Source organism: Clupea harengus, chromosome 22, assembly GCF_900700415.2.
Source record: "Clupea harengus chromosome 22, Ch_v2.0.2, whole genome shotgun sequence".
In the NCBI taxonomy this organism is placed as follows: Eukaryota; Metazoa; Chordata; class Actinopteri; order Clupeiformes; family Clupeidae; genus Clupea; species Clupea harengus.
In genome coordinates this window covers 4,699,171-4,719,440 of record NC_045173.1, presented here as the reverse complement: position 1 = coordinate 4,719,440, position 20,270 = coordinate 4,699,171, and the positions used below count along the sequence as shown (strand labels likewise).

The following is a 20,270-nucleotide window of genomic DNA, read 5'->3' as shown; positions in this document are numbered from 1 at the left end:
CACCTGAGGAAGCAGCTGGAAATAAGCAGTAATATACTGTGTTTCTAGCTTTTGATGTCATATGAACGATCGGAATCGGAGTATGTAGTGAACACCGCATAGTGGCACATCTGTTTACACCAAAAGTATAACTTCGATATGTTCTTAATGTGGACCTGTTGGGAGGCACTTTTCTGACTGCAATGGATATTGTGAATGCACACATTTAAAAGCAGTTATTTCATTTGCATGAACGTATAAGCGCATGCGTTCTACTGTTGTGTGAGCAGGCTACAATGCGCACAGGAGTCAGTCATGACCTCAGGTGACAAGTCCCCAAGCCGCTGGGACAGTCATCATGCAGGGGCTCCACACTATTCACCAGGCCATGGATGTCTAGCAATCAGGGGTGTCGCTAGGGCTATTTTGAGGGGGAATTAGCAATATTTCTCATTTAAAAAACAACAACTGCGTCTGGAATACAGGATAGGCGCTAGAAACAATAGGAAGGTTTATTGATAATATAGTGTTTATATTGGCCATGCCACGTGCTAGGCCAAAAGTGGTAAATCAAATCGTTTATTCTATGCTTATTGATGAAGACTGCAGATTGACACCATCGCCAAACTCCAAGCCTCTCAATATGCTTACATCTAACTCTGTTTTAACGCCAATACAGAGTTGAAGGGCGGAGCTTGTACAACTTTGAATAATAGTTACTGGGCATATAAGTACTTTCACATCTAGCCGATTCGAATGGGCCACACTTCAAAATGGATAGTTTTGGGAGCTAATCTGAGCAGTCCCTATAGCCTACTGTAGAGCAGAACGTCGAAGCAATTACATTTTCAGGCCGGCTGCTGGGAGGAGGGTTTGCCAACACAGTTAAAGTGCTCCGCCCTTGTTAGAACCACAGGTGTTAAATGCCCAGTAACAAAGGTTATTTGTTTTACAATGGTTCTGTGAACAAAGGTCATTTTATATCTTCTGGCTGACGACAGGATAGATTTTGAAGAGTATGCCCAGTGCAACCTTGAGATGGGTCCACTACCCCCTTACTTAGGAATGGAACACAATTCCACCTCAACTTCCCGAGAACATAAGGGATTAAACAACTGGACTAGCATAATCTCTTAGTTCATAGAACAGTGGTTTTGTGAGAACCTTCGTTCTGTACATCTGTAAATCTGGCCTTAATGGCATCTCCCATGGTGTCCCCACTAGAAGTGACTGCAGAGTTCCGTGCCTGGAACACCTGTGCCACTTCGGTGCAAACAGTAGGAACTGGAGACCAGCATCCCTAAACCTAGTCCTGGGCTGCAGGAATCAGCAGAAAGGGAGGGAATCCATAAAGCCTCATCCTCAACTACTCATGGCTAATGCATCCAGGCCGAGTGGACCTGGAGGGTTGAACATTGAAAACCACAGCGGGCACTGTGCATTTTCTGAAGAGGCAAGCAGGTCTACCTATGTGATCCCCATACATTTCCCACAGGCAGCACACTCTCTTGGGGTGTAATCTCCAGTCCCCTTCTGGAGGGCCATCCTGGACAGCATGTACGCTGCTGTGTGTAGAACACCCAGAATATGTACTGACGTGGCCACAGCAGAATGCAGTGAGCTAGAGGGTGGATGTGGGGAGAACCCAAGACCAGTCCCAGCACATTTGCTGATGTTGTTTATATCTTGGAAATAGGCTAATCACCATCTATTCATTGTTTCTTGTATGCTATGGTTCATGATTGCTTTTACAACATTGAAGACCTGAAGATTAGGGACAAATGAGAAATCAGGCTATGTCAAAAGTGCGAGGGAGATGTGTGACACTCACCAATCAGCTGATTCTGTTTTTTAAATCTGTGATGGTGAATATCTATGATGGTGAATGGTATATCTCATTTGGAAAGTACTGCACAGCAGCAATCGAGTTATTTCTTATTGAGAGAACTTCACAAAGACGTTCATTGAGGCCCTAAAAGAGGCAAATACTAGTAGGATCAACAACCCCACTAGGCTGTTATCATCTATGGCGCTATGCGCTCTAGGCTGAATGTATTCAGTGGAGTCAGCAGGTGTTTCCTTGATTATTGTACCTGATGAGGCTGAACATTGTTGTCCATCTCCTGCTTATTCTGCCGATGACATTACAGGCTTCATCGCATCTGGGCGTTTTGTACAGCAGTGCAAGAGCTTTTGTGGCAAAAGGTTGTTGATCGTGGCTTGTTCCGAGCCACTTTGTTTCCCATTTAGAGTTAGGACTGTATACAAACACTGGAGTTTTTTTGAGTGAACACACAGAATGGACAGCTAGAGGACCGTGAGGAGAAATTCCCTGAATTGGATTGGAATCGCGGATTCTTCCTTTTAAATTGTCACCTGCTTGCCTCTGAACCACACCCTCAACATATGACACCACAACCTGTTTACATGAACCCACTTCAACAGCCACCGTTCCACAGCATTCCCTCTGCCTCACCAACACGTACATCAAAACCAAAAACATGTTACTTGTACTACTATAAGGAATATATCTGTCACAAAGATGACATCAAGGAGCTAGACCCCAGAGTCATGCAGGGTGTCTTCTCAACATACTTTGTCACACAAAACACTTGTGAGATAGTGATGACTAGTGGATTGGAGTGGAAATACAGTGATCAAATTTCTATTTTCTGTTGCCGCTGTAATACCATACATGAAAGTAAAATATGTAGTTTTTGTTGCCAAAATGAATGTTTATAGACTAATCATAGTGATGCAAGGGAAATGGATATTTCACAATATGGCTGTGTATTCTATTTATTTTGGTTTGTTGTTTCAGGCCTATAAGTTGGATGTTGCACAAAAAGTTGCTTCATATCTTCATGAATTAGTGATATCTGCGGGATGTTTATGTTAATTTACACTTTTACATGCAGGTGTAATTAATGGAAAAAAATTCAAAGAATTTTTTTAAGATTGTGGCTTTGTAAGGTTTGCATAGACGTTGACCTATGGCTTTCTCCTTTGTGATATGTAATCAGTATACTCTCAAGGGAGCAAGGAAGGTTTTTGTCTTAAAAGACATTTTTGAGTTACAGTTGAGTAATACTCCATGGCATTTGCATGGTATTGTAGGCCACCAAAAAGAGGACTTGATCACTAGGGTCCAGCCTTCATTATGTTTATAGTCTGGTCCCCTCTGATTTCAACTTGGTCAAGGACTACCTGTCACCAAGCACAATGACCAACCACATGCATGCCTGTCCACAAATGAGCACTCATGTATTTGAGATGTAGGTGAAAGAGACAGGCAGGCAAGGGGGAAAGAAATACCAATGATGCAGTAGTAGGCTATTAATCAGATACAAAGCACAAGTCTTGTCCCTCAGAGAAAATAATGAAAAAAGTGCATTATATTCCTGCATATATCACCTGTTTTGGCATGAGGTAGACTATGTCATCCGAACTTTAAGCACTTCTCTAACTAGCTACGCAAAACATGCATTATAGCCCACAAAAAGCTCCCAGAATTCCTCTGAAAAACTGTTTAAAGATCCTAACCGCACACATTCTCTGGAGTTTACTTTTCAGAGAACGGCTGTATCTATTCCCTCGTCAGGGACACAGGCAACATTCATAACCGTCCACAGAAATGTTATCTGGCGTCCATTATCTGTCTTCCGGGGCATGCGCCCTTGGTCCTGTTGCATTGGCGAGCTTCCCTGTCTCGTCTTGGGATCCGTCCCCTTCCGGGTCTGTGTTTCAGTGACTTCCAATGGGCACTGATCAACGCTTTGCTGTTGAATAAATTGGACAAACTACTCTACGAAATAAAATTGCACATCGGAGCGGGCTGCGATTTCGTGTCCTGGACACCAGCCACAGGTAAAAAAAAATACACGAACCCTTTAATGCATCAGTCATGAACAGTGTTCGAAAGAAGAGCGCGATGGATTTAGCTAGAAGCGCCAACCAAGGTGCTGCTGTTGCTGAGCTGTGTGGTGCGGGCTGACAACATGGGGACAGTAGCTTGAAGGGAGCATGAAACTTAGCTTGCCTATAATGTTAGCCTCCAAAATACTTGCCACGTTTAACGTCGGCTTAAACGAGAGACTGTCAAAGTGCCCCACTTGGAACGTCATCCAGATAACCTTCCCGCTGGCTAGTCAACATGTAAAGTATTATTTTGCCAGAATCGTAGTGTATAGCTACACAGTTGCCGCTCTGGACACTTGTGATCTCTGTTACTGTTGTTGAATGAATCCACCTATAACACAGTTGCAACGTCGCTATCTCAGATGGTTGTTTGAGTTAGCCTACTCTGAGACAAATTCTACACTTCTATCATAGGCTTTTAAAGGGGTCCTATACAGTGACACTACTGTCAACAGGTATCGGGGCCGACATCCTGTCAACTGAAATGTAGGCTATTATTTGGAAGCCTTAAATCGCGTTGTCGCTGTTATGTTTAGTGTGGCAGTCGTTTTTTTTTTCTACAGTTACGGTAGAATATTGTTTACGTGTCCCTGACATTTGGTCTAATGTTTCCTGCTTTATCCTTAAAGGAACCGCATGACTGGGCATTGTATTATACTTCAGTGCTGGATGGATAGGAGGCAGGATTACTCAGTGGAAAAGCATACATGCAGAAGTGTGACGTGTTTGCACACGCTAGTCAGTTGCCTGTTAAGGACACTCCTGCCCTATCATCCTAGTAACTTGGAACGCTTTCGTGCGACAACGGCCCTCTGGTATCATTTAACCATTGTTATGTCCTGATACTCTCCTTTCACAACTTGACAAAACATTGAGGAGGGCCTCATGGGAATTTGATAGTATCGGTTATCAAACGTAAGGACCATCATTGGCCGAAAAACGCTTCTTATTAACATTCAAGCTCTGTTGCCCATTGCAGGAAACAGTTGTGCTCAGCTGATCCTCTGTTGCATCAACCAGGAACAAGCAGAAAACTCCTCTTTAGAAAATTGGATGAGATCTGTGATAAGTCTGTTTGTTGCACATTTATGGCCTCTGACCTACATTGTTCTTCCAGTCTGGCTGGGTAAAGGTACTTCAACTATAGAATCTAACCATCCCCCCTCTTGTAGCTTGACCCTCCAGTACATCAAGTTTTACTTGAATTTGGACACTGTTTTTTCTATGTTGATCCTCTGTCTGCCATTTGTTATTTGCCCTTTCAGACAGAGATGTGCTGTTAGAGTGTCTGCTTAACATCAATGCTTCTCAAGTTATTCAGACAGTTACAATCAACCAAATGATCATTCAGACTATTGACAAGTGTGTCTCAGAGAGAAGTGAGAGAACGGGAAATAGAATTAATGTAGCCATATTCCCATGATATGAACTGTATAAAATGAGTTGTCTACAGCACTAATGACGTTGTTTATCCTGTGCATAAAACTAATAATACAGTAAACAGCTTTCACTAAGGGAATATCAAAATGAGGGCAGACGATGGCAATGGAAATTGATGTGTCTTAGTTCAATGCAAAAGATTTTGCAGGGAAACAAGGGATCAGTTGTTGTTTATGCAAAATAATGCTACGTGTTAAATCACTATGGGCAGGTATAATGACTTGAGTATACAGCTCTCTGTAGCTGTAGTCCCATTCATGCTTTAGAATGAAAAATACAACTTTTGAAAGACTAGTTTTGTGTGTATTTGGTTCTATCTATTGGTATTTTTTCAACAGATTAAATAATTAAAGCAAAATAACATAATATTTAAAGGTTGCCACAACAGTTCTTCCAGTTCTAAAACAAAATGATGTTTACTTCATCAACAGAAAATACGAAATGCATCAGCAGCACTGAGCTATTGGCATTATTCTTATGATGGAGCAAGAGACCCTGGACCACCGAGTTGCTGGATAACTCGTTGTCAATGAAAGTCAATGAAAAGAGATGTTTAAAGTTGCCTCACCCTCTCAACATATCTCAGAGACCTATTTAGATGAGGCATTACCATGTAGCTAACAACCTAATGGAGCCTAATGTGACTTTAATTTCATGCGAGCATCACACCGTTATTTTACCAAAACATTCTTAAAAAGCAAACTAGTTTGATCAAATAGCACCAATATCAGTAGCGTCTTACTCAATAGCCACGGCTATTGCAACAGCCAGTTTTATTTATAATCTGCTTTACCATCCTCCCAGGGTACTCCACCACTGTTCAGACATGCAACCCGGGTCCCTAACCATCTGAGCTCAAGCTAATTCATGCCATCATACGTGTTTGCTTTCAGGGATGTCAGAGATTAGTGTTGAGACAGAGCCCAGCCAAGCTGAGGGCCCAGGGTCTCAGGTGGAGCATGAGGTGGGGGATCAGGGCCAAGCCGAGGGCCCAGGGTCTCAAGTGGAGCATGAGATGGGGTCTCAGGTCCAAGCCGAGGGCCCAGTGTGCCAGGTCCAAGCCGAGGGCCCAGGGTCTCAAGTGGAGCATGAGGTGGGGGATCAGGGCCAAGCCGAGGGCCCAGGGTCTCAGGTCCAAGCCGAGGGCCCAGTGTCCCAGGTCCAAGCCGAGGGCCCAGGGTCTCAAGTGGAGCATGAGGTGGGGGATCAGGGCCAAGCTGAGGAGGCCCAGAGGTACCCTGAAGACGCTCAGGACACACATGAAGGAGACCTGCGGGGCACAGACAGCCCCGGGGCTGACCAGTATGATGATGTTGTGTATGATGTGGATCTGAGTGACAGTGGTGAGGATGCACAGGGTGACGCTTCTCTAAACCACAAGAGAGAGGCTCACTCGGACACAGACGCCTCCCTAAAGGACAGTGAGGCTGCTCCCACTGGTAATGAGGCTTCGATGGATGCAAAGTTAAAGGTGACAATTATCCTTTGCCAACCCAGCTGCAATCATTCTCTTCCACTCTGCCTGCTTCATGTTGCTTCGCTGCTTGTATGGTCAAGGGAGCTTTAAAAAAAAGCGATGTGTTCCACGCAGTAAGCAACATGAATCGAGATCTATGAAAATTCCTCCCGTTTTAATTCATGGGCTACAGTGGTGTATTTGGTGTCTATCAGTGGGGTGGTAGTGTGTAATCTTGTGATAGTGGTGGCAGGTTCAAACTGTGTCTTGGTGTCTTTTGCTAGAAATCAGTGTGTCTATCCTCTCATAGTTTTCCCAGTGTCTGTGCAAAGCAGCCATGTTTTGTGAATGTGGGGCTCATGCTTTTCCTAGACTGCTTTGGTCTGCATTTTTCTGTCTTGTACCTCTCTTGATTGAAAATAGGTTCACTTGTGTTTAGTTAAATGTATTGAGTTTTGAATACGGTGAATATGTGTGTTTTGTCTGCTATCGCCATAATTTAGAGTTAAAGGGAAAATCTCTTGCGTCACCATTGGCCTTGGGCAAAGTCAAGGCGTTGTTATGCTTGACACATTGATCAACGAGCCATAACCTTTTATACTTGTGCTAGAGGCACGTTTGACGTGATACACTTTTCTCCTAAACAATAGGCGTCACTACCAAGAAAAATACCATCTAAACTGCTAGAAGCAGCAATAAGAAGAAGTTATGTGCCAGATTAAAGCACATTAAAGTGTATTAAGACAATGTTCATTTGTGTATTAAATTGGACAGATCCTAAAAGATTCTGGTTAGTGTTTGTGTTTATTGCTAGCAAAATTAGCTTGTTAGCTAACATTAATTGTAGGTTAGCACGAGGTGAAGGATGAGGTGTTTTGGGGGTTGTAGTGCATTTTGTACGAAAGCTCAACTGATGTGTGTTTGTAAAGCACACTGTATGCCGAGTTTTGAAACAAAGGCGAACAATAGCCATCCATGTTCCGGACGCGACAGTTGTGCCACACGCGCCAGGTTACAAAAATGTGGAGGTGCGCAACCAGTCGAAACGACACCAAGGACGCAAAGACAGCCACGGCAAGCATAAACCTAGCTTTAGTTGTTTAAGTGGCCTGTGGTATGGGTCTCCAAGCAGTGATAACAACACCCCCTTTTGTTTTCAGTTGTTATGACCACCATTGTGAACATGCTTGAATCTGTTGACATGAGAATTTAACATTACAGCTGCATTTTTGTGCTATGGCTGTTTCAATAGTGTCTTCCTTTGTTACGTAGAGTTCCTCTTGACAAATTCATTATGGTTAGTTCTCCATTTCATTAGAGGAACACCGTTTGTCATTTACTTTGAGTTCTAGGCTCAGTTGTATGCACTTGAAAACACAGGTTACCTATATATTCAATGGCTTTTTATCGCTATAGCAACAGCAATTTAACGTCAGTCCACTGTATGGTATGATTGTCTAGTGTATTATTTTATAAAGAGTAGAAGAATGTGAAAAGAACAGGAGATGCTTGACATGGTGGTTTGGAGGTGTAGAGAATCAGAAGGCCTGGCATTCTTTGTCCTTGTCCTGTTGTGTTGGTTTAGGAAGGGTGGACAGAGAACGTAATGTTTCAGATCATGTGCTCTGGGTGGCTGATCACATGGCCCTTCTCCACATAGCTGCTTGGTGAGAGTGTAACCAGGGTAGTGGCCTAATCCCCAGGGGGTTCATAGAACTCCACCCACAGATCACACCCTAACTCTGACTCTTCCACAGAACCTGACCTGAATATGATATCATAAAGCCTTCTTTCTTTCAATATATTGCCATGTTGTTATAGAAGTTCTCCATTCTCCAGAAGTATTTTCCATTCAGGTCACCTCTCAGGCTGGGTCTTTGGACTTAAATATGACAAGTAAAAACACAGTTAGGGCCAAGAGGATTACACAGAGGAACATCATGGTCTGTAGCGGGAGGTGCATGCCCAGGGAGGGCCAGATGTGCTGTGCTGAGTCCTCCTACTCTGTCTGTCTGTTGTGTCACCTGAGGCCTGACGCACCTGTCTGCATGTGGGCGTCTGGTGGCTTTAAAACATTCATGTTGTGTGTTACCGGATATCTGGTGCCGTTTTCACCCCAGACCGGCTTCACAGACCTTGCCAAGCAAATCCTGTGTGTCAAGATGACTCCTAGGAGTTATCCCTTCAAGGATGAACGCCGGCTTGTGAGACTTGGTTTGGAGGAAGTGTGTGCTGTATGTGAAGTTGGCAAGATCAGAATCAGAATCAGAATCAGAATCATCTTTATTGGCCAAGTACATTTCCACATACAAGGAATTTTTCCTGGGTTTAATTGCTCTCAATGTACTTAAACTGAAAAATATGCATGCAACAGTTTAGATTATTCTAAGATATATTGTTGTGTGCTGTATGTTTAAAAAAAAATATATACAGCCCACATATAAACTAGTTGTGATCTTCTGTTAAAGGAAAATGTATGAAGGTGTTTTCTGTGCATAACCATAGAACTAACCAATTCTACTTTCTTCATTCTTATTGCGATTCTCAGTCCATGTGGTATAATATTGATGATGATATCAATTGTGAACCCCAGTAGAACGGTGGAGCTCTCGTTTGAGTGCCATGTGAAGGGAGATCTGGTCTGCTGGGTATTACAAACACAGCTGCCCCTGCTGGCTGAGTCCCTTGACTCCTATTAGTGGACGGTTGCCTTCTCTCCAGGGACGTGCCACTCTTAAAGCCTCTTAATCAGCCTGACATACCCTCTGGTGTCAACCTGCGGTTTCATCTCTGTGTCAGACGTGCGTTCATACAGTCCAGTACCCCACTCGTATAGCAAAACATAGCCTCAATTAGTAGTTCAAACTGGGATGAGAAACCTCTGTGTGGTCAAATTGTCAACCACAGTGTTCAGAGACAGAAATACAGTGAACCAGTCTTCCGTTGCTGAACATGGTAATGCTATTAAGAGCTTTATGCCAGGATATGAGCCATCATACGCTTGATATTGACTCCTCATAAAAAAATGAATTGCAGGGTTTTGTTTGTATTTTATCAAGCCATGGAAATGTTTACACTGTGACGTGACATTTTCAGCTGTATTTGTGCACAAACTAAACAGTGCATTTGTACACGTATACTTTAGGTTTCCAAGATGGCATGTGTTTTGAGGGTTTCATGGCTTTTAGCATGTACTTTGTGTTGTCTTATTTTTAGCTCATGTAGGCAGCGCTGGTGATTTGTGGGGAGGAGTGTGAAAGTGTATAACTTTGAGAGGCACTGCAGGCGTCAGTGCTGTAGTCATATGATGACCGTGGGCTCAGTGCACTTAGATGCAGTACCTGTTGCACATGTCGGAGCATAGTCTTACATAGTCAACCTCACCAAGGAGCTTGTTTGTATTCTCAGGTAACTGTGTACTACACGTACTCTTCAGTGTTGAATCTGATATTGTTTTCTCTGATTCTTCTTTTGAGTATGCATTGTGTGATGTTATACCTAAGATAACTTGGCATGCTCTGTGAGACAGACTGGATTGTCTTGAAGGCCAGCAGAAATCATTACCATGGAGACTAGAACTTGAGATGACATATCTCCATGGTTATTCTAATAAACTGGGGTTATTTTATTTCAAGCTTGTGTTTACAGATCAACTTAATTACACAGCTATTCAAATCACAGTTGATGAAATATAGTTTTGAAGTAAATACATGTATTATTTTGGGGATGGCTGTGTTCTCTTTGAACAGCCATGTTGACTAATATTGTATAGATCTATTTAAAAGATACAACCTTAGAGATACTAAATAAACAAAGGAATTGTTCCAAATGGTGTTCTTTGTTGTTTTATAGCAACAAAATAAGTATTCCAACCCTAGATTTGACCTGATCCTAACCATTGATAAAACTGCTGATAGGCTGCACTATATTAGGCTAGGCTATAATTATAAATGATTGGAATAAAGAATGAAATATCTTTGGAATAAGGCAATCCTGCATCCTTAAATATAACTCATTTTGCATGTAGCTGCTTGGTTGGGTCTTCTCGCTGGGGTAACGGGGCACATCCCTGGCTGTCTGTAATGCTGTGGTTGGTTGGGTCTTCTCGCTGGGGTAACGGGGCACATCCCTGGCTGTCTGTAATGCTGTGGTTGGGTTGGTTGAGTCTTCTCGCTGGGGTAACTGGGCACATCCCTGGCTGTCTGTAATGCTGTGGTTGGTTGGGTCTTCTCGCTGGGGTAACTGGGCACATCCCTGGCTGTCTGTAATGCTGTGGTTGGTTGGGTCTTCTCGCTGGGGTAACTGGGCACATCCCTGGCTGTCTGTAATGCTGTGGTTGGTTGGGTCTTCTCGCTGGGGTAACTGGGCACATCCCTGGCTGTCTGTAATGCTGTGGTTGGGTTGGTTGGGTCTTCTCGCTGGGGTAACTGGGCACATCCCTGGCTGTCTGTAATGCTGTGGTTGGGTTGGTTGGGTCTTCTCGCTGGGGTAACTGGGCACATCCCTGGCTGTCTGTAATGCTGTGGTTGGTTGGGTCTTCTCGCTGGGGTAACTGGGCACATCCCTGGCTGTCTGTAATGCTGTGGTTGGTTGGGTCTTCTCGCTGGGGTAACTGGGCACATCCCTGGCTGTCTGTAATGCTGTGGTTGGTTGGGTCTTCTCGCTGGGGTAACTGGGCACATCCCTGGCTGTCTGTAATGCTGTGGTTGGGTTGGTTGGGTCTTCTCGCTGGGGTAACTGGGCACATCCCTGGCTGTCTGTAATGCTGTGGTTGGGTTGGTTGGGTCTTCTCGCTGGGGTAACTGGGCACATCCCTGGCTGTCTGTAATGCTGTGGTTGGGTTGGTTGGGTCTTCTCGCTGGGGTAACTGGGCACATCCCTGGCTGTCTGTAATGCTGTGGTTGGGTTGGTTGGGTCTTCTCGCTGGGGTAACGGGGCACATCCCTGGCTGTCTGTAATGCTGTGGTTGGTTGGTTGGTTTCCCTCTCTGCAGGAGACCATGGCAGAGGAGCCGCACAGAAGCTCAGCAGCTGAGATCGCAGTGACCAGCAACGGTGAAGCGGACAGCAGTCACGATGATGTGTTTCAGAGGGTAGGGCTGAAACACTGGAGCCACACTCCACTCACAAAGGCACACATGGATTTGCCTAGATCATTTGAATGTTTACAATATCAGTCCTGATTTGTAAGGTGTCTAAGCACTAGCATTTAGATCATTGGATTAGTTCTGTCTGCATTGCTGTAAAGGTTTAGTTTAGCAGGCCCTAGAAGGAAGACACCCCTACACACACACTTGTATAACTTTTTGACGACAGTGAAAAGGTTGTTAAAATCAGCACTTTGCCCCGTCACAGTTCCAGTATATGGAAGTGCTGTGTTTGGCACACTCTCCCAGGACAATTTCCTCTAATCAACTCCGTTGGAACATTTTCGAGAGCAATGAAAATCACTTCCATTGCTGACAACAAAAAAAAGCACACATATTTCATTATCTTCACTTAGGAAAATGAGCTCACTACATTTGTCTGTCTGATTATTATATTTATTACATTGAGCTGGGTGGTGTCTTTTCTTTGGATCCCACTCCACTGAAATCAGTGTTATTTGAAAGCATCCTATAACTTTAGATGCTTTCCTTTAGGAGTGTTTTTTGAAGAAATGAAAATAAAACTGTGTTCTAGGTTAGCCAGGTGCAGTACAGAAAGAAGAGGGGTAGAAAAGACTTCAATATGTGATGTTGGTAGCATGTGATGAAGGTGTATACTCCATCACCTGCATGCTATGGTTGGTTATTAATCTGATGTGATGAAGGTCTATACTCCATCACATGCATGCTATGGTTGGTTATTCATCTTGACCTCATACCACACTCTGCTGGCGAAAGATTCTAAAGCAAGTCAGAGATTCAAATGAGAATTCATTTTTGGGGGGGGGTGATATTCAGATTCAAGAATGATGCTAATTTTGTCAGAAACTGAAAGGTCTATGAAATTCTATTATATATTCATCAAATCAAAATTTCAAATTCAATCCGCTGTAAGCGATACACATGTGTCATAGCATTGCATTGAACTGCCTGTCCCTTCTGACCCTGTAGGACCCAGGAATGAGCGGTTTCCCAAGCATGGCCCAGGCCCACGTCACATCTGACAGCTATGGCTCAACCTCAGAGGGCATTGTTGAAGTTGGGCCATATAAAGGTACAGATCCCCTTATCCATCGGTCCCCCGACTTGCACAGGGCCAGCGTACAGTGCGTTGTCTATAATGCTCTCCTTTGTGATATACTTCTAGCACGCTATTGTGTTTTGTGGTAAATCAAATTGTGCTGATGTATTGTTGAAAATCATGGCCATTGTGTGATGTATGTAAGCCCTCATTGACGTGGCTCACATCTGTCTTTGTTCTCCTGTCTGCTCTGCTCAAGAGTTGCCAGCTCATCCGTACGTCTTTGCATGCACTCTGTTACCATGAGAGTGAATCAAACGAGAGCCCAGCATTTCAATTTGAAAAGAGAGGTGCCAAGCTGCGCTCATGAATCGCCTGTGATCTTCATTTGATTCCTATTCCTTTTCATGTTGAGCCTCTTGAATGACAATCTAAATCTCTAATAAATGAACCTGGAGGGAAACCTGATTGAAAAAAAGGACATCCACATCATGTAATATTTACAGGCTGATTTTCTTTCTTTCAGGATACTAGCACAGCAAGTGGATCATGCTCCAGAGATATTGTTGTTCAAATACATGCCAGATAGATTAGTCAATCTAATTAAGACTTGTATGATTCTGCTCCCTAGGATCCCTGTTACAGGCTTGACATTACCACACTTTCATTATCCTTCAGTCCATCCACATCGAAATGTAGAATCAGTTAAACCTGTTACTGTATGCACACATCAATATACTAAGATGAAAATCTCTTAATCAACACTGACTATTCCCAGGATCGGCCAGTCAGCCTACGACCCCCACAGTCGACCCGAGCTCAGTGGCGGCTAGCCGTCTGGCCCGAGTGGCCAGTGACAGTCAGGTGGAGCTGGAGAAAGGTACTGGTGATCAGGGACTGAACACCCAGGCCACAGCTCACAGCTCACAAACTAATTGTGGGACAATGCTTAAGCCTCTCCGTCATACAAGTCTACCTCTATCATGGAACGACATCAGTTATCTGCCCTGGCCTAGCAATTCAGTTATTCTGCAGCTATTCAGATAACTCTGTATTACTGTGAAGAAGATGAGGATGCATGCCTCTAGTCATAAGATTGAACTATGTCAACCACCTCCAGTTTGTGAGATATTTTCACTTACTTGGAGCCAAAAAATCTATGAATAATTACCATATATACACAGGCCATGACAGATGTTTTGTGTTCCAGATAGCAGGCAAATTGGGCGTTATGACGTGGATATTAAGTTTTACCCAAATTTACTTTCCTTTGAAAATGGCGCCTGTCCCCTGCTTCTTTTCCTTGATTTCCCTCTTCATTTGGAGCTTCATCGTCGTATGTAGCCCTCAGGCTAAGCTTCCTGTGGCACATGCTCAGTTGCAATGCTGATAACTGGCTCTATATCACCACTGTGTTCTGCAATGTGGTGGTTCATGCTAACACAGCACTCAGGTTAGCACTGACAGTGGTGTTAATCCATATTCTTCTTGCAGCCCTCCTCCCTCTGTTCTTCCCCCTGCAGATGTTCTGTCTTCTGCCGCCTCTGGAATGCTGCAAAATCGTTTCCTAGCCCAGCTGTTCTCTCCGGAGTCATGCTGACACATCACTCCTATTCTGTGACGCCTGGTGTTGTTCTAAAGACATCTGTCACGTCTTTTAGCAGTGTTCTAAATGTCCACCAGGTGCAGCAGGAGGACAGTCAACCAGTGGGGCGTTGGTCCTCGCAGATGACCTGAAGAACCCGGCCATGGAGAAGCTGGACCTGGTGAGAAAGTGGAGCATCAACACCTACAAGGTGAGTGAAGGTCTCCAGTTGGTGGAGTCACAGTCTTGATCTCATTTCTTCCTGTGAAAATCATACACAGCTGAAGAAGGTCTCTAAACATCTGTCTTCAGTCCAGTAGCTGATTTTCATCAATGGCTCATCAATGACATGTCATCCAATTAAGAACTCAGTGGGGTTTACTTTTGCTAGTGTCTCATGTTCTCGTCACTTATGGGACTTCCATCATACAGATACCCACACACAGATACATACACACCCACACAGATGCATACACACACCCATACACAGATGCATACACACACCCATACACAGATGCATATACACACCCACACACAGATGCATACACACAACCATACACAGAGAGAGAGAGGCCGTGTTAGAATCATAAATTGGCTTTTCATAAGTCTCATGTTTTCTGAAGTTATGTTTCGTATGTGCTCATACTAACAGCACAGAATGCAATAGAATGGTCACATATCACTGGCTGTCCATTTCTCCTGTATCCCACAGTGCACTAAACAGATCCTGTCTGAGAAGCTGGGACGTGGGTCCCGGACAGTGGATCTGGAGCTGGAGTCGCAGATTGACATTCTCCGCGACAACAAGCGCAAATACGAGCAAGTGATCAAGCTAGCTCAGACACTGGCCGGCCAGCTCACTATGATGATGCAGACCCAAAGACAGCTGGGAGACGCCTTTGCTGATCTCAGTCTGAAATCACCTGAACTTCATGTGAGTCACAGTTATGGCTTATCCTCACCCATTAGTTCAGTAGTGTTTTTGAATGTGCCTCACTTTGCACACTAGGTGGCAGTGTTTGTGTGTGTAAATGATTTCATACAGAAAAAGAGGCACATCAGCAGAGCTATCTCTGACAGCAGGAACACCACATTCCTTTCCTTTTCCTAATTAGTAAGAATCACCTGAGAAATGACTGGACAATTTTGGTGGTTGCAGTTCAAGTCCCAGTGGGTTCTCCCCTGAGAGTCCAACCATCATTATTTGCTTGCATTATTGCCCCTGTATGTGTGTTTTAAGATTCATTGGTGGCTGTTCATAAATCGCACTGATTCTGTTTGTTTTAATATGTGATCACATATTGTAGGCTGTTAGTCATAGGGAAGTATGTATACCCAAACAAGCTCCATGGGAGAATGATGACTGTTACTGTTATGCTGGTATGATATTTTTACCAGAGACATTTACTGTTAGTGTATGCATGCAATGCATGCATATTTCAATTAATTGTCAACAGTAAATGGATGAGTTTGCTCTTGCAGTTTAGCTCAGTCATTAAAATAACTGAAGTCATGTTACAAATGGTTTGTACTTTTGAGTGTTAGAGTTATTCGCTGCTTCTTAATTGCATTTAGTTTCTTCCCTCTACACCCTTAGTCAGAATGATGAACGGTCGTGAGAAATGAATCCATAGTGTTATAGTAGAGTAGAGTGTCAGGGCTTCACAGCAGGGCGTAGATCAGAGGGCAGGTGCAGACACAGAGGGATGTCCTTACCAACGGTTTTAATCGACAGCAGCAATACAAAAAGAAATACTGTTCAGAAAAATCTGTGTTTATTGTTTCAATAAAGTTCTTGAAAGCTGACAAAAGCAGTGGTTCTAGGCAAAAACATACAAGGCAACGAATGAGGCACAGAAAAGTCACACGGTACAAAAACAGCCGCCTGTGCAAGCTGCCTGCCATAGTGAAATGTAGACGAAGGGGCGGAGGCAGGATTCAGGCAAGCAACAACCAATCAGCCCCGTAGGCAAACCAGGAAGTTACCTAGTCTAAGGATGGGAGCATCACTTGTAAACAAAGACACATGGTGCAGACATGCCCTTTAACTCACACAGACAATCCAACACATGTACGAAAACAAACTAGGAAGAGGTACTGGGCTGAACCTTGACAAGGGAGTATTTGCCTGCAGTCCTGTCTAAGCACCAGTGTATCCGTGACATTGAAAGGTTACCTGCATGCTCATTAATAACCCACAAGCAGGCTGTACTGATGAGAGCAGAGAGTACACTCTCTCGTGTACATGGCCTCCATGTCGGCTTTAAATAGAGAATTCTTCACATATCCCTGCATTGCAGGCTAATATTAATATGCTAATGCTACTAATACTGCTTGGTTATTCATCACAAAGGTGAGGAAAAGATGAATAATAATTTGTCCTTTCAGGAGGAGTTCAGCTATAATGCTGACACCCAAAAACTCCTGTCCAAAAATGGCGAGACTCTCTTAGGAGCAATCAACTTCTTCATCTCTTCTGTGAAGACACTAGTGGACAAGACCATTGAGGATACCCTGATTAACATCAAACAGTATGAAGCAGCCAGGTAAGAGATTCAGTACCCCATCTTGTGCAGCATTGTGTGCCCCCCCCCCCCCCCCCCCCCCCCCCCAGTGCTGACAGCCTAATGGGATGTTTAGTATGGCCAGTTTAGAAAAGGTTTGGCTTTGAATAATGTGCTGTACAGCATGTAATTGACATTACAACCAGTAGTATTCATTATGCCTTTCCCTGTATGTAATGTGTGCTTTCCTGAAGTTTGAAATGGATATGTTGCACTGCAGAGTTGAGTATGATGCATACCGCACTGACTTGGAGGAGCTGAACCTGGGACCACGGGACGGCAACACACTGCCCAAGATCGAACAGTCCCAACAGCAGTTCCAGATCCACCGCGAGAAATATGAGCAGATGCGCAATGATGTGTCAGTCAAACTGAAGTTTCTGGAGGAGAATAAGGTATGAGGATGCCCATGCTGTTGCAACCAGTTCAGCTGCTAAAGGCAGAGTTAAAAAAAAAACTTTGAAGCTTTTTGGGAAGGTTCTCTTTAAAAATTGAGGTGTGTAGAATAGACATAGAACAGTAAGGTAGACAAGAATTTGGAAACTAAATGCATTTTTACAGATAAGTCTGAATGAAATGGCTTAAAGAGGTTGTGTATTTGGAGAGCTGGTTTATGGATAGAGGAGAATTTGTATTTGAATGAAAAGGATTAACAGGGTTGTGTGGCTTGAATGAGGCTAGCCCTTAACCAGTACCTTTCTCTCCCTCAGGTCAAAGTACTGCACAATCAGCTCATTCTCTTCCATAATGCTATAGCGGCATATTATGCAGGCAATCAACAGCAACTAGAACAGACCCTCAAACAGTTCCACATCAAGTTGAAAATGCCCGGCGGGGATTCCCCTTCTTGGCTGGAAGAGCACTGATGGATGGTTCAGCCGTTCGTGGTGTGAACCACAGAGGGAGGAAGGCATCAGCAACTGAAGATGGGAAGTAACATGCACTCCTTCACAAGCAAACTGTCGATCCCAAATAAAGGGCAGTTTGCTAATCCTTTTCCTCTCTGACTATGACCTTAAATCAGTTTGGCAAAAAAGAAAAATTTACAAAAAAAAACAAAGGTTATTTTTCTCTCCTTGTCTCTATTGCTCACTTTTCAAACTAAAGATTTTTATTGTGTCCTTGTATCTGAGAAGATGTTTTTTTTTTTTACTCTTTAATGGAAAAAAAACCCTAAATCACTTGACTCAAGGGACATGCACTTTTATGGTGTGATATGACAAATCTGACTTAAAAAAAACTGGGCTAAGGGAATGACCTTTGACCCCAGCTCAATGAATGTAGGGACTGAAGTATGGCCTGGAGTCTGAATCTGCTCTGAAAGAATTTGCAAGGATCTGCACACTTTTTTAAAAATCCCTTTCCTCTAAACCCTGCTCTCACACCAGCATGGACAGGTAATAGTAACTAGGACAGTACCAACAGGTAGACTATACAAATATTCAGAATACTTGGTTAGATGGTGCTATATAGGCCAACTGGGGAACCGTATGATATATATCTCATCAATCAGGAAGATTGGAACAGTTTTACAATGTACCCATTGGGTGTTCAGTTAGGAAAGTGAGGGAAGGTTGAATGTCAGGAAGAGTGATGGTTAGGACAAGGAGGCTGTTATAGTGCAGAACCTATTTGGTATGGGCTCCACAAAGGGTAGGGGGGAAAGAGTTGATCTTCACACTGGTTATATAGATGATACAGATCTGGGTGTTTTGATTGGGTATATTGTTACTTCTTAAAGAAGGAAGGACCAGCCTTATTGTGTTACTTGACATGAAATTACTTTATGTGCCTTTTTAATGTTGCATGCAAGACCAGCTTGTGGTGGTCATCGTATTAGAGATGAAAACACCCAGAAGACGACCATACTGCCTGGCCGTGGATTATCTAACAGGCCAAAAATACATACCCACATCCTAGCCTGAGACAGCACAATCTATTATTCACTCATTGATAGCCTTCTAAAGTTCATCTTCAAGTAAATACAGTTACTATGAATTAAATCGAGCTTTGTACCCATACACTGTTATTAAGGATAACAAAACTCTTGAATATTTAAACCAAAAGACATCTGATTTTTGTACATAGGAAGCCTCTGCTGATGAACCTTGTGTTTGTTTGGAATTCTACCCTGTACTTTGTGTTAGCTGTTGTCCTTTACCAGGAGAATTTGGTGCACAGCTGCTGTACCACAGAATGATGTGCCTGAACACTTACAAGCACATTCTTCAGCGTTTATGTCAAATAGTTTATCATTCCTTTGAGCTTTAATTTGGACTGCTCTTTAAAGGGACATTTGTGAAGAGCACAAATCTTTTTCCTTTCAATCTGTTATGCTATAACCAAGACCAGAAAGTAATCACTGTTTAAAGCTAAAACAGCCTCAGAAACAGTTTTTCACGAAACTACTTTATATTACAAGAAGTTTTGTTAGTTTCACTTAAACACATCTTCTGTCCAAAAATATAACTCCAAGTTGTTTGCAGTGGAATCCCGTTCCTGAACACGAGCATAGTCCCAAGTGGCCAGGCAATGTCCTGCAGCACTAGAGGTCCCTCACAAGTTTTGTATCTGTATTGCATTTCTCATCAGAGGGGTATACCTGTACAATGATTCTGTGTTTGCTAACACAAACATGTAAGCATAGGTAGATATACATACAGTATATATAAATATCTCTATATTTGTACGTTGCTGTATTTTAATCTTGTATAAATGATCTCTGTCATGGGCATTGTTCTGAAGACCTCACCATTTGGCGTACTCCTCTGTGAAGGTGGAACATCATTTAACAGATACACTGTTAATATGATGCATGTTCAGTGATGGGCTTTCGAGTGTAAGAAACCCTCTTAATGTTGTGTAACATCTTTGGAGAAAAAAAATTAAACTATTTTTTCTTCTTAAACTCGTGTGTTTGTTTTTCTGGAAGTTAGAGTGCATCTTTTCCCAGTCTGCTGTTCCTACGAGAAATTGGAATTATCTAAGACAATATGGCTAAGACATCTGAGGATCATTGCCAAGGTTGCCCCTAGGGAATTAACATGGCCAAAACAAAGAAAATGTTATCAAGCAGCATCACAAGTTGGATTTTCATTGTCTGACCCATTAAACCAAATCACCTTAATATGCCAACACCTGAATAATAAAATCCGTGTAGC

At 43.2% G+C, this 20,270-nt stretch overlaps 1 protein-coding gene across 2 annotated transcripts; it reads left to right on the top strand.

The window, feature by feature from the left end:
• The first annotated feature begins 3,670 nt into the window (after window positions 1-3,670).
• Window positions 3,671-20,017, top strand: arfip1 (ADP-ribosylation factor interacting protein 1 (arfaptin 1)). 2 transcript variants are annotated; one of them, XM_031559568.2, is made up of 10 exons: window positions 3,671-3,846; window positions 6,231-6,808; window positions 11,787-11,885; window positions 12,891-12,993; window positions 13,739-13,840; window positions 14,644-14,756; window positions 15,258-15,479; window positions 16,934-17,091; window positions 17,330-17,504; window positions 17,820-20,017. In XM_031559568.2, exons 2-10 carry the CDS (start codon window positions 6,233-6,235, stop codon window positions 17,973-17,975), a joined length of 1,704 nt encoding a protein of 567 aa, XP_031415428.1. In that variant the 5' UTR covers window positions 3,671-3,846; window positions 6,231-6,232; the 3' UTR covers window positions 17,976-20,017. The 2 variants fall into 2 exon arrangements, with proteins under 2 accessions (XP_031415428.1, XP_031415429.1); XM_031559569.2 differs by lacking the exon at window positions 13,739-13,840 and having other exon boundaries at window positions 3,674-3,846.
• The last annotated feature ends 253 nt before the right edge of the window (window positions 20,018-20,270 follow it).

Excerpts from the sequence above, each read along its gene's own strand:
- arfip1 (XM_031559568.2), top strand. The coding sequence starts at position 6,233 with ATGTCAGAGATTAGTGTTGAGACAGAGCCCAGCCAAGCTGAGGGCCCA. Across the intron at positions 14,757-15,257 it reads GGAGCATCAACACCTACAAG|TGCACTAAACAGATCCTGTC; the intron begins GTGAGTGAAGGT and ends TGTATCCCACAG. Across the intron at positions 17,092-17,329 it reads AAACAGTATGAAGCAGCCAG|AGTTGAGTATGATGCATACC; the intron begins GTAAGAGATTCA and ends GTTGCACTGCAG.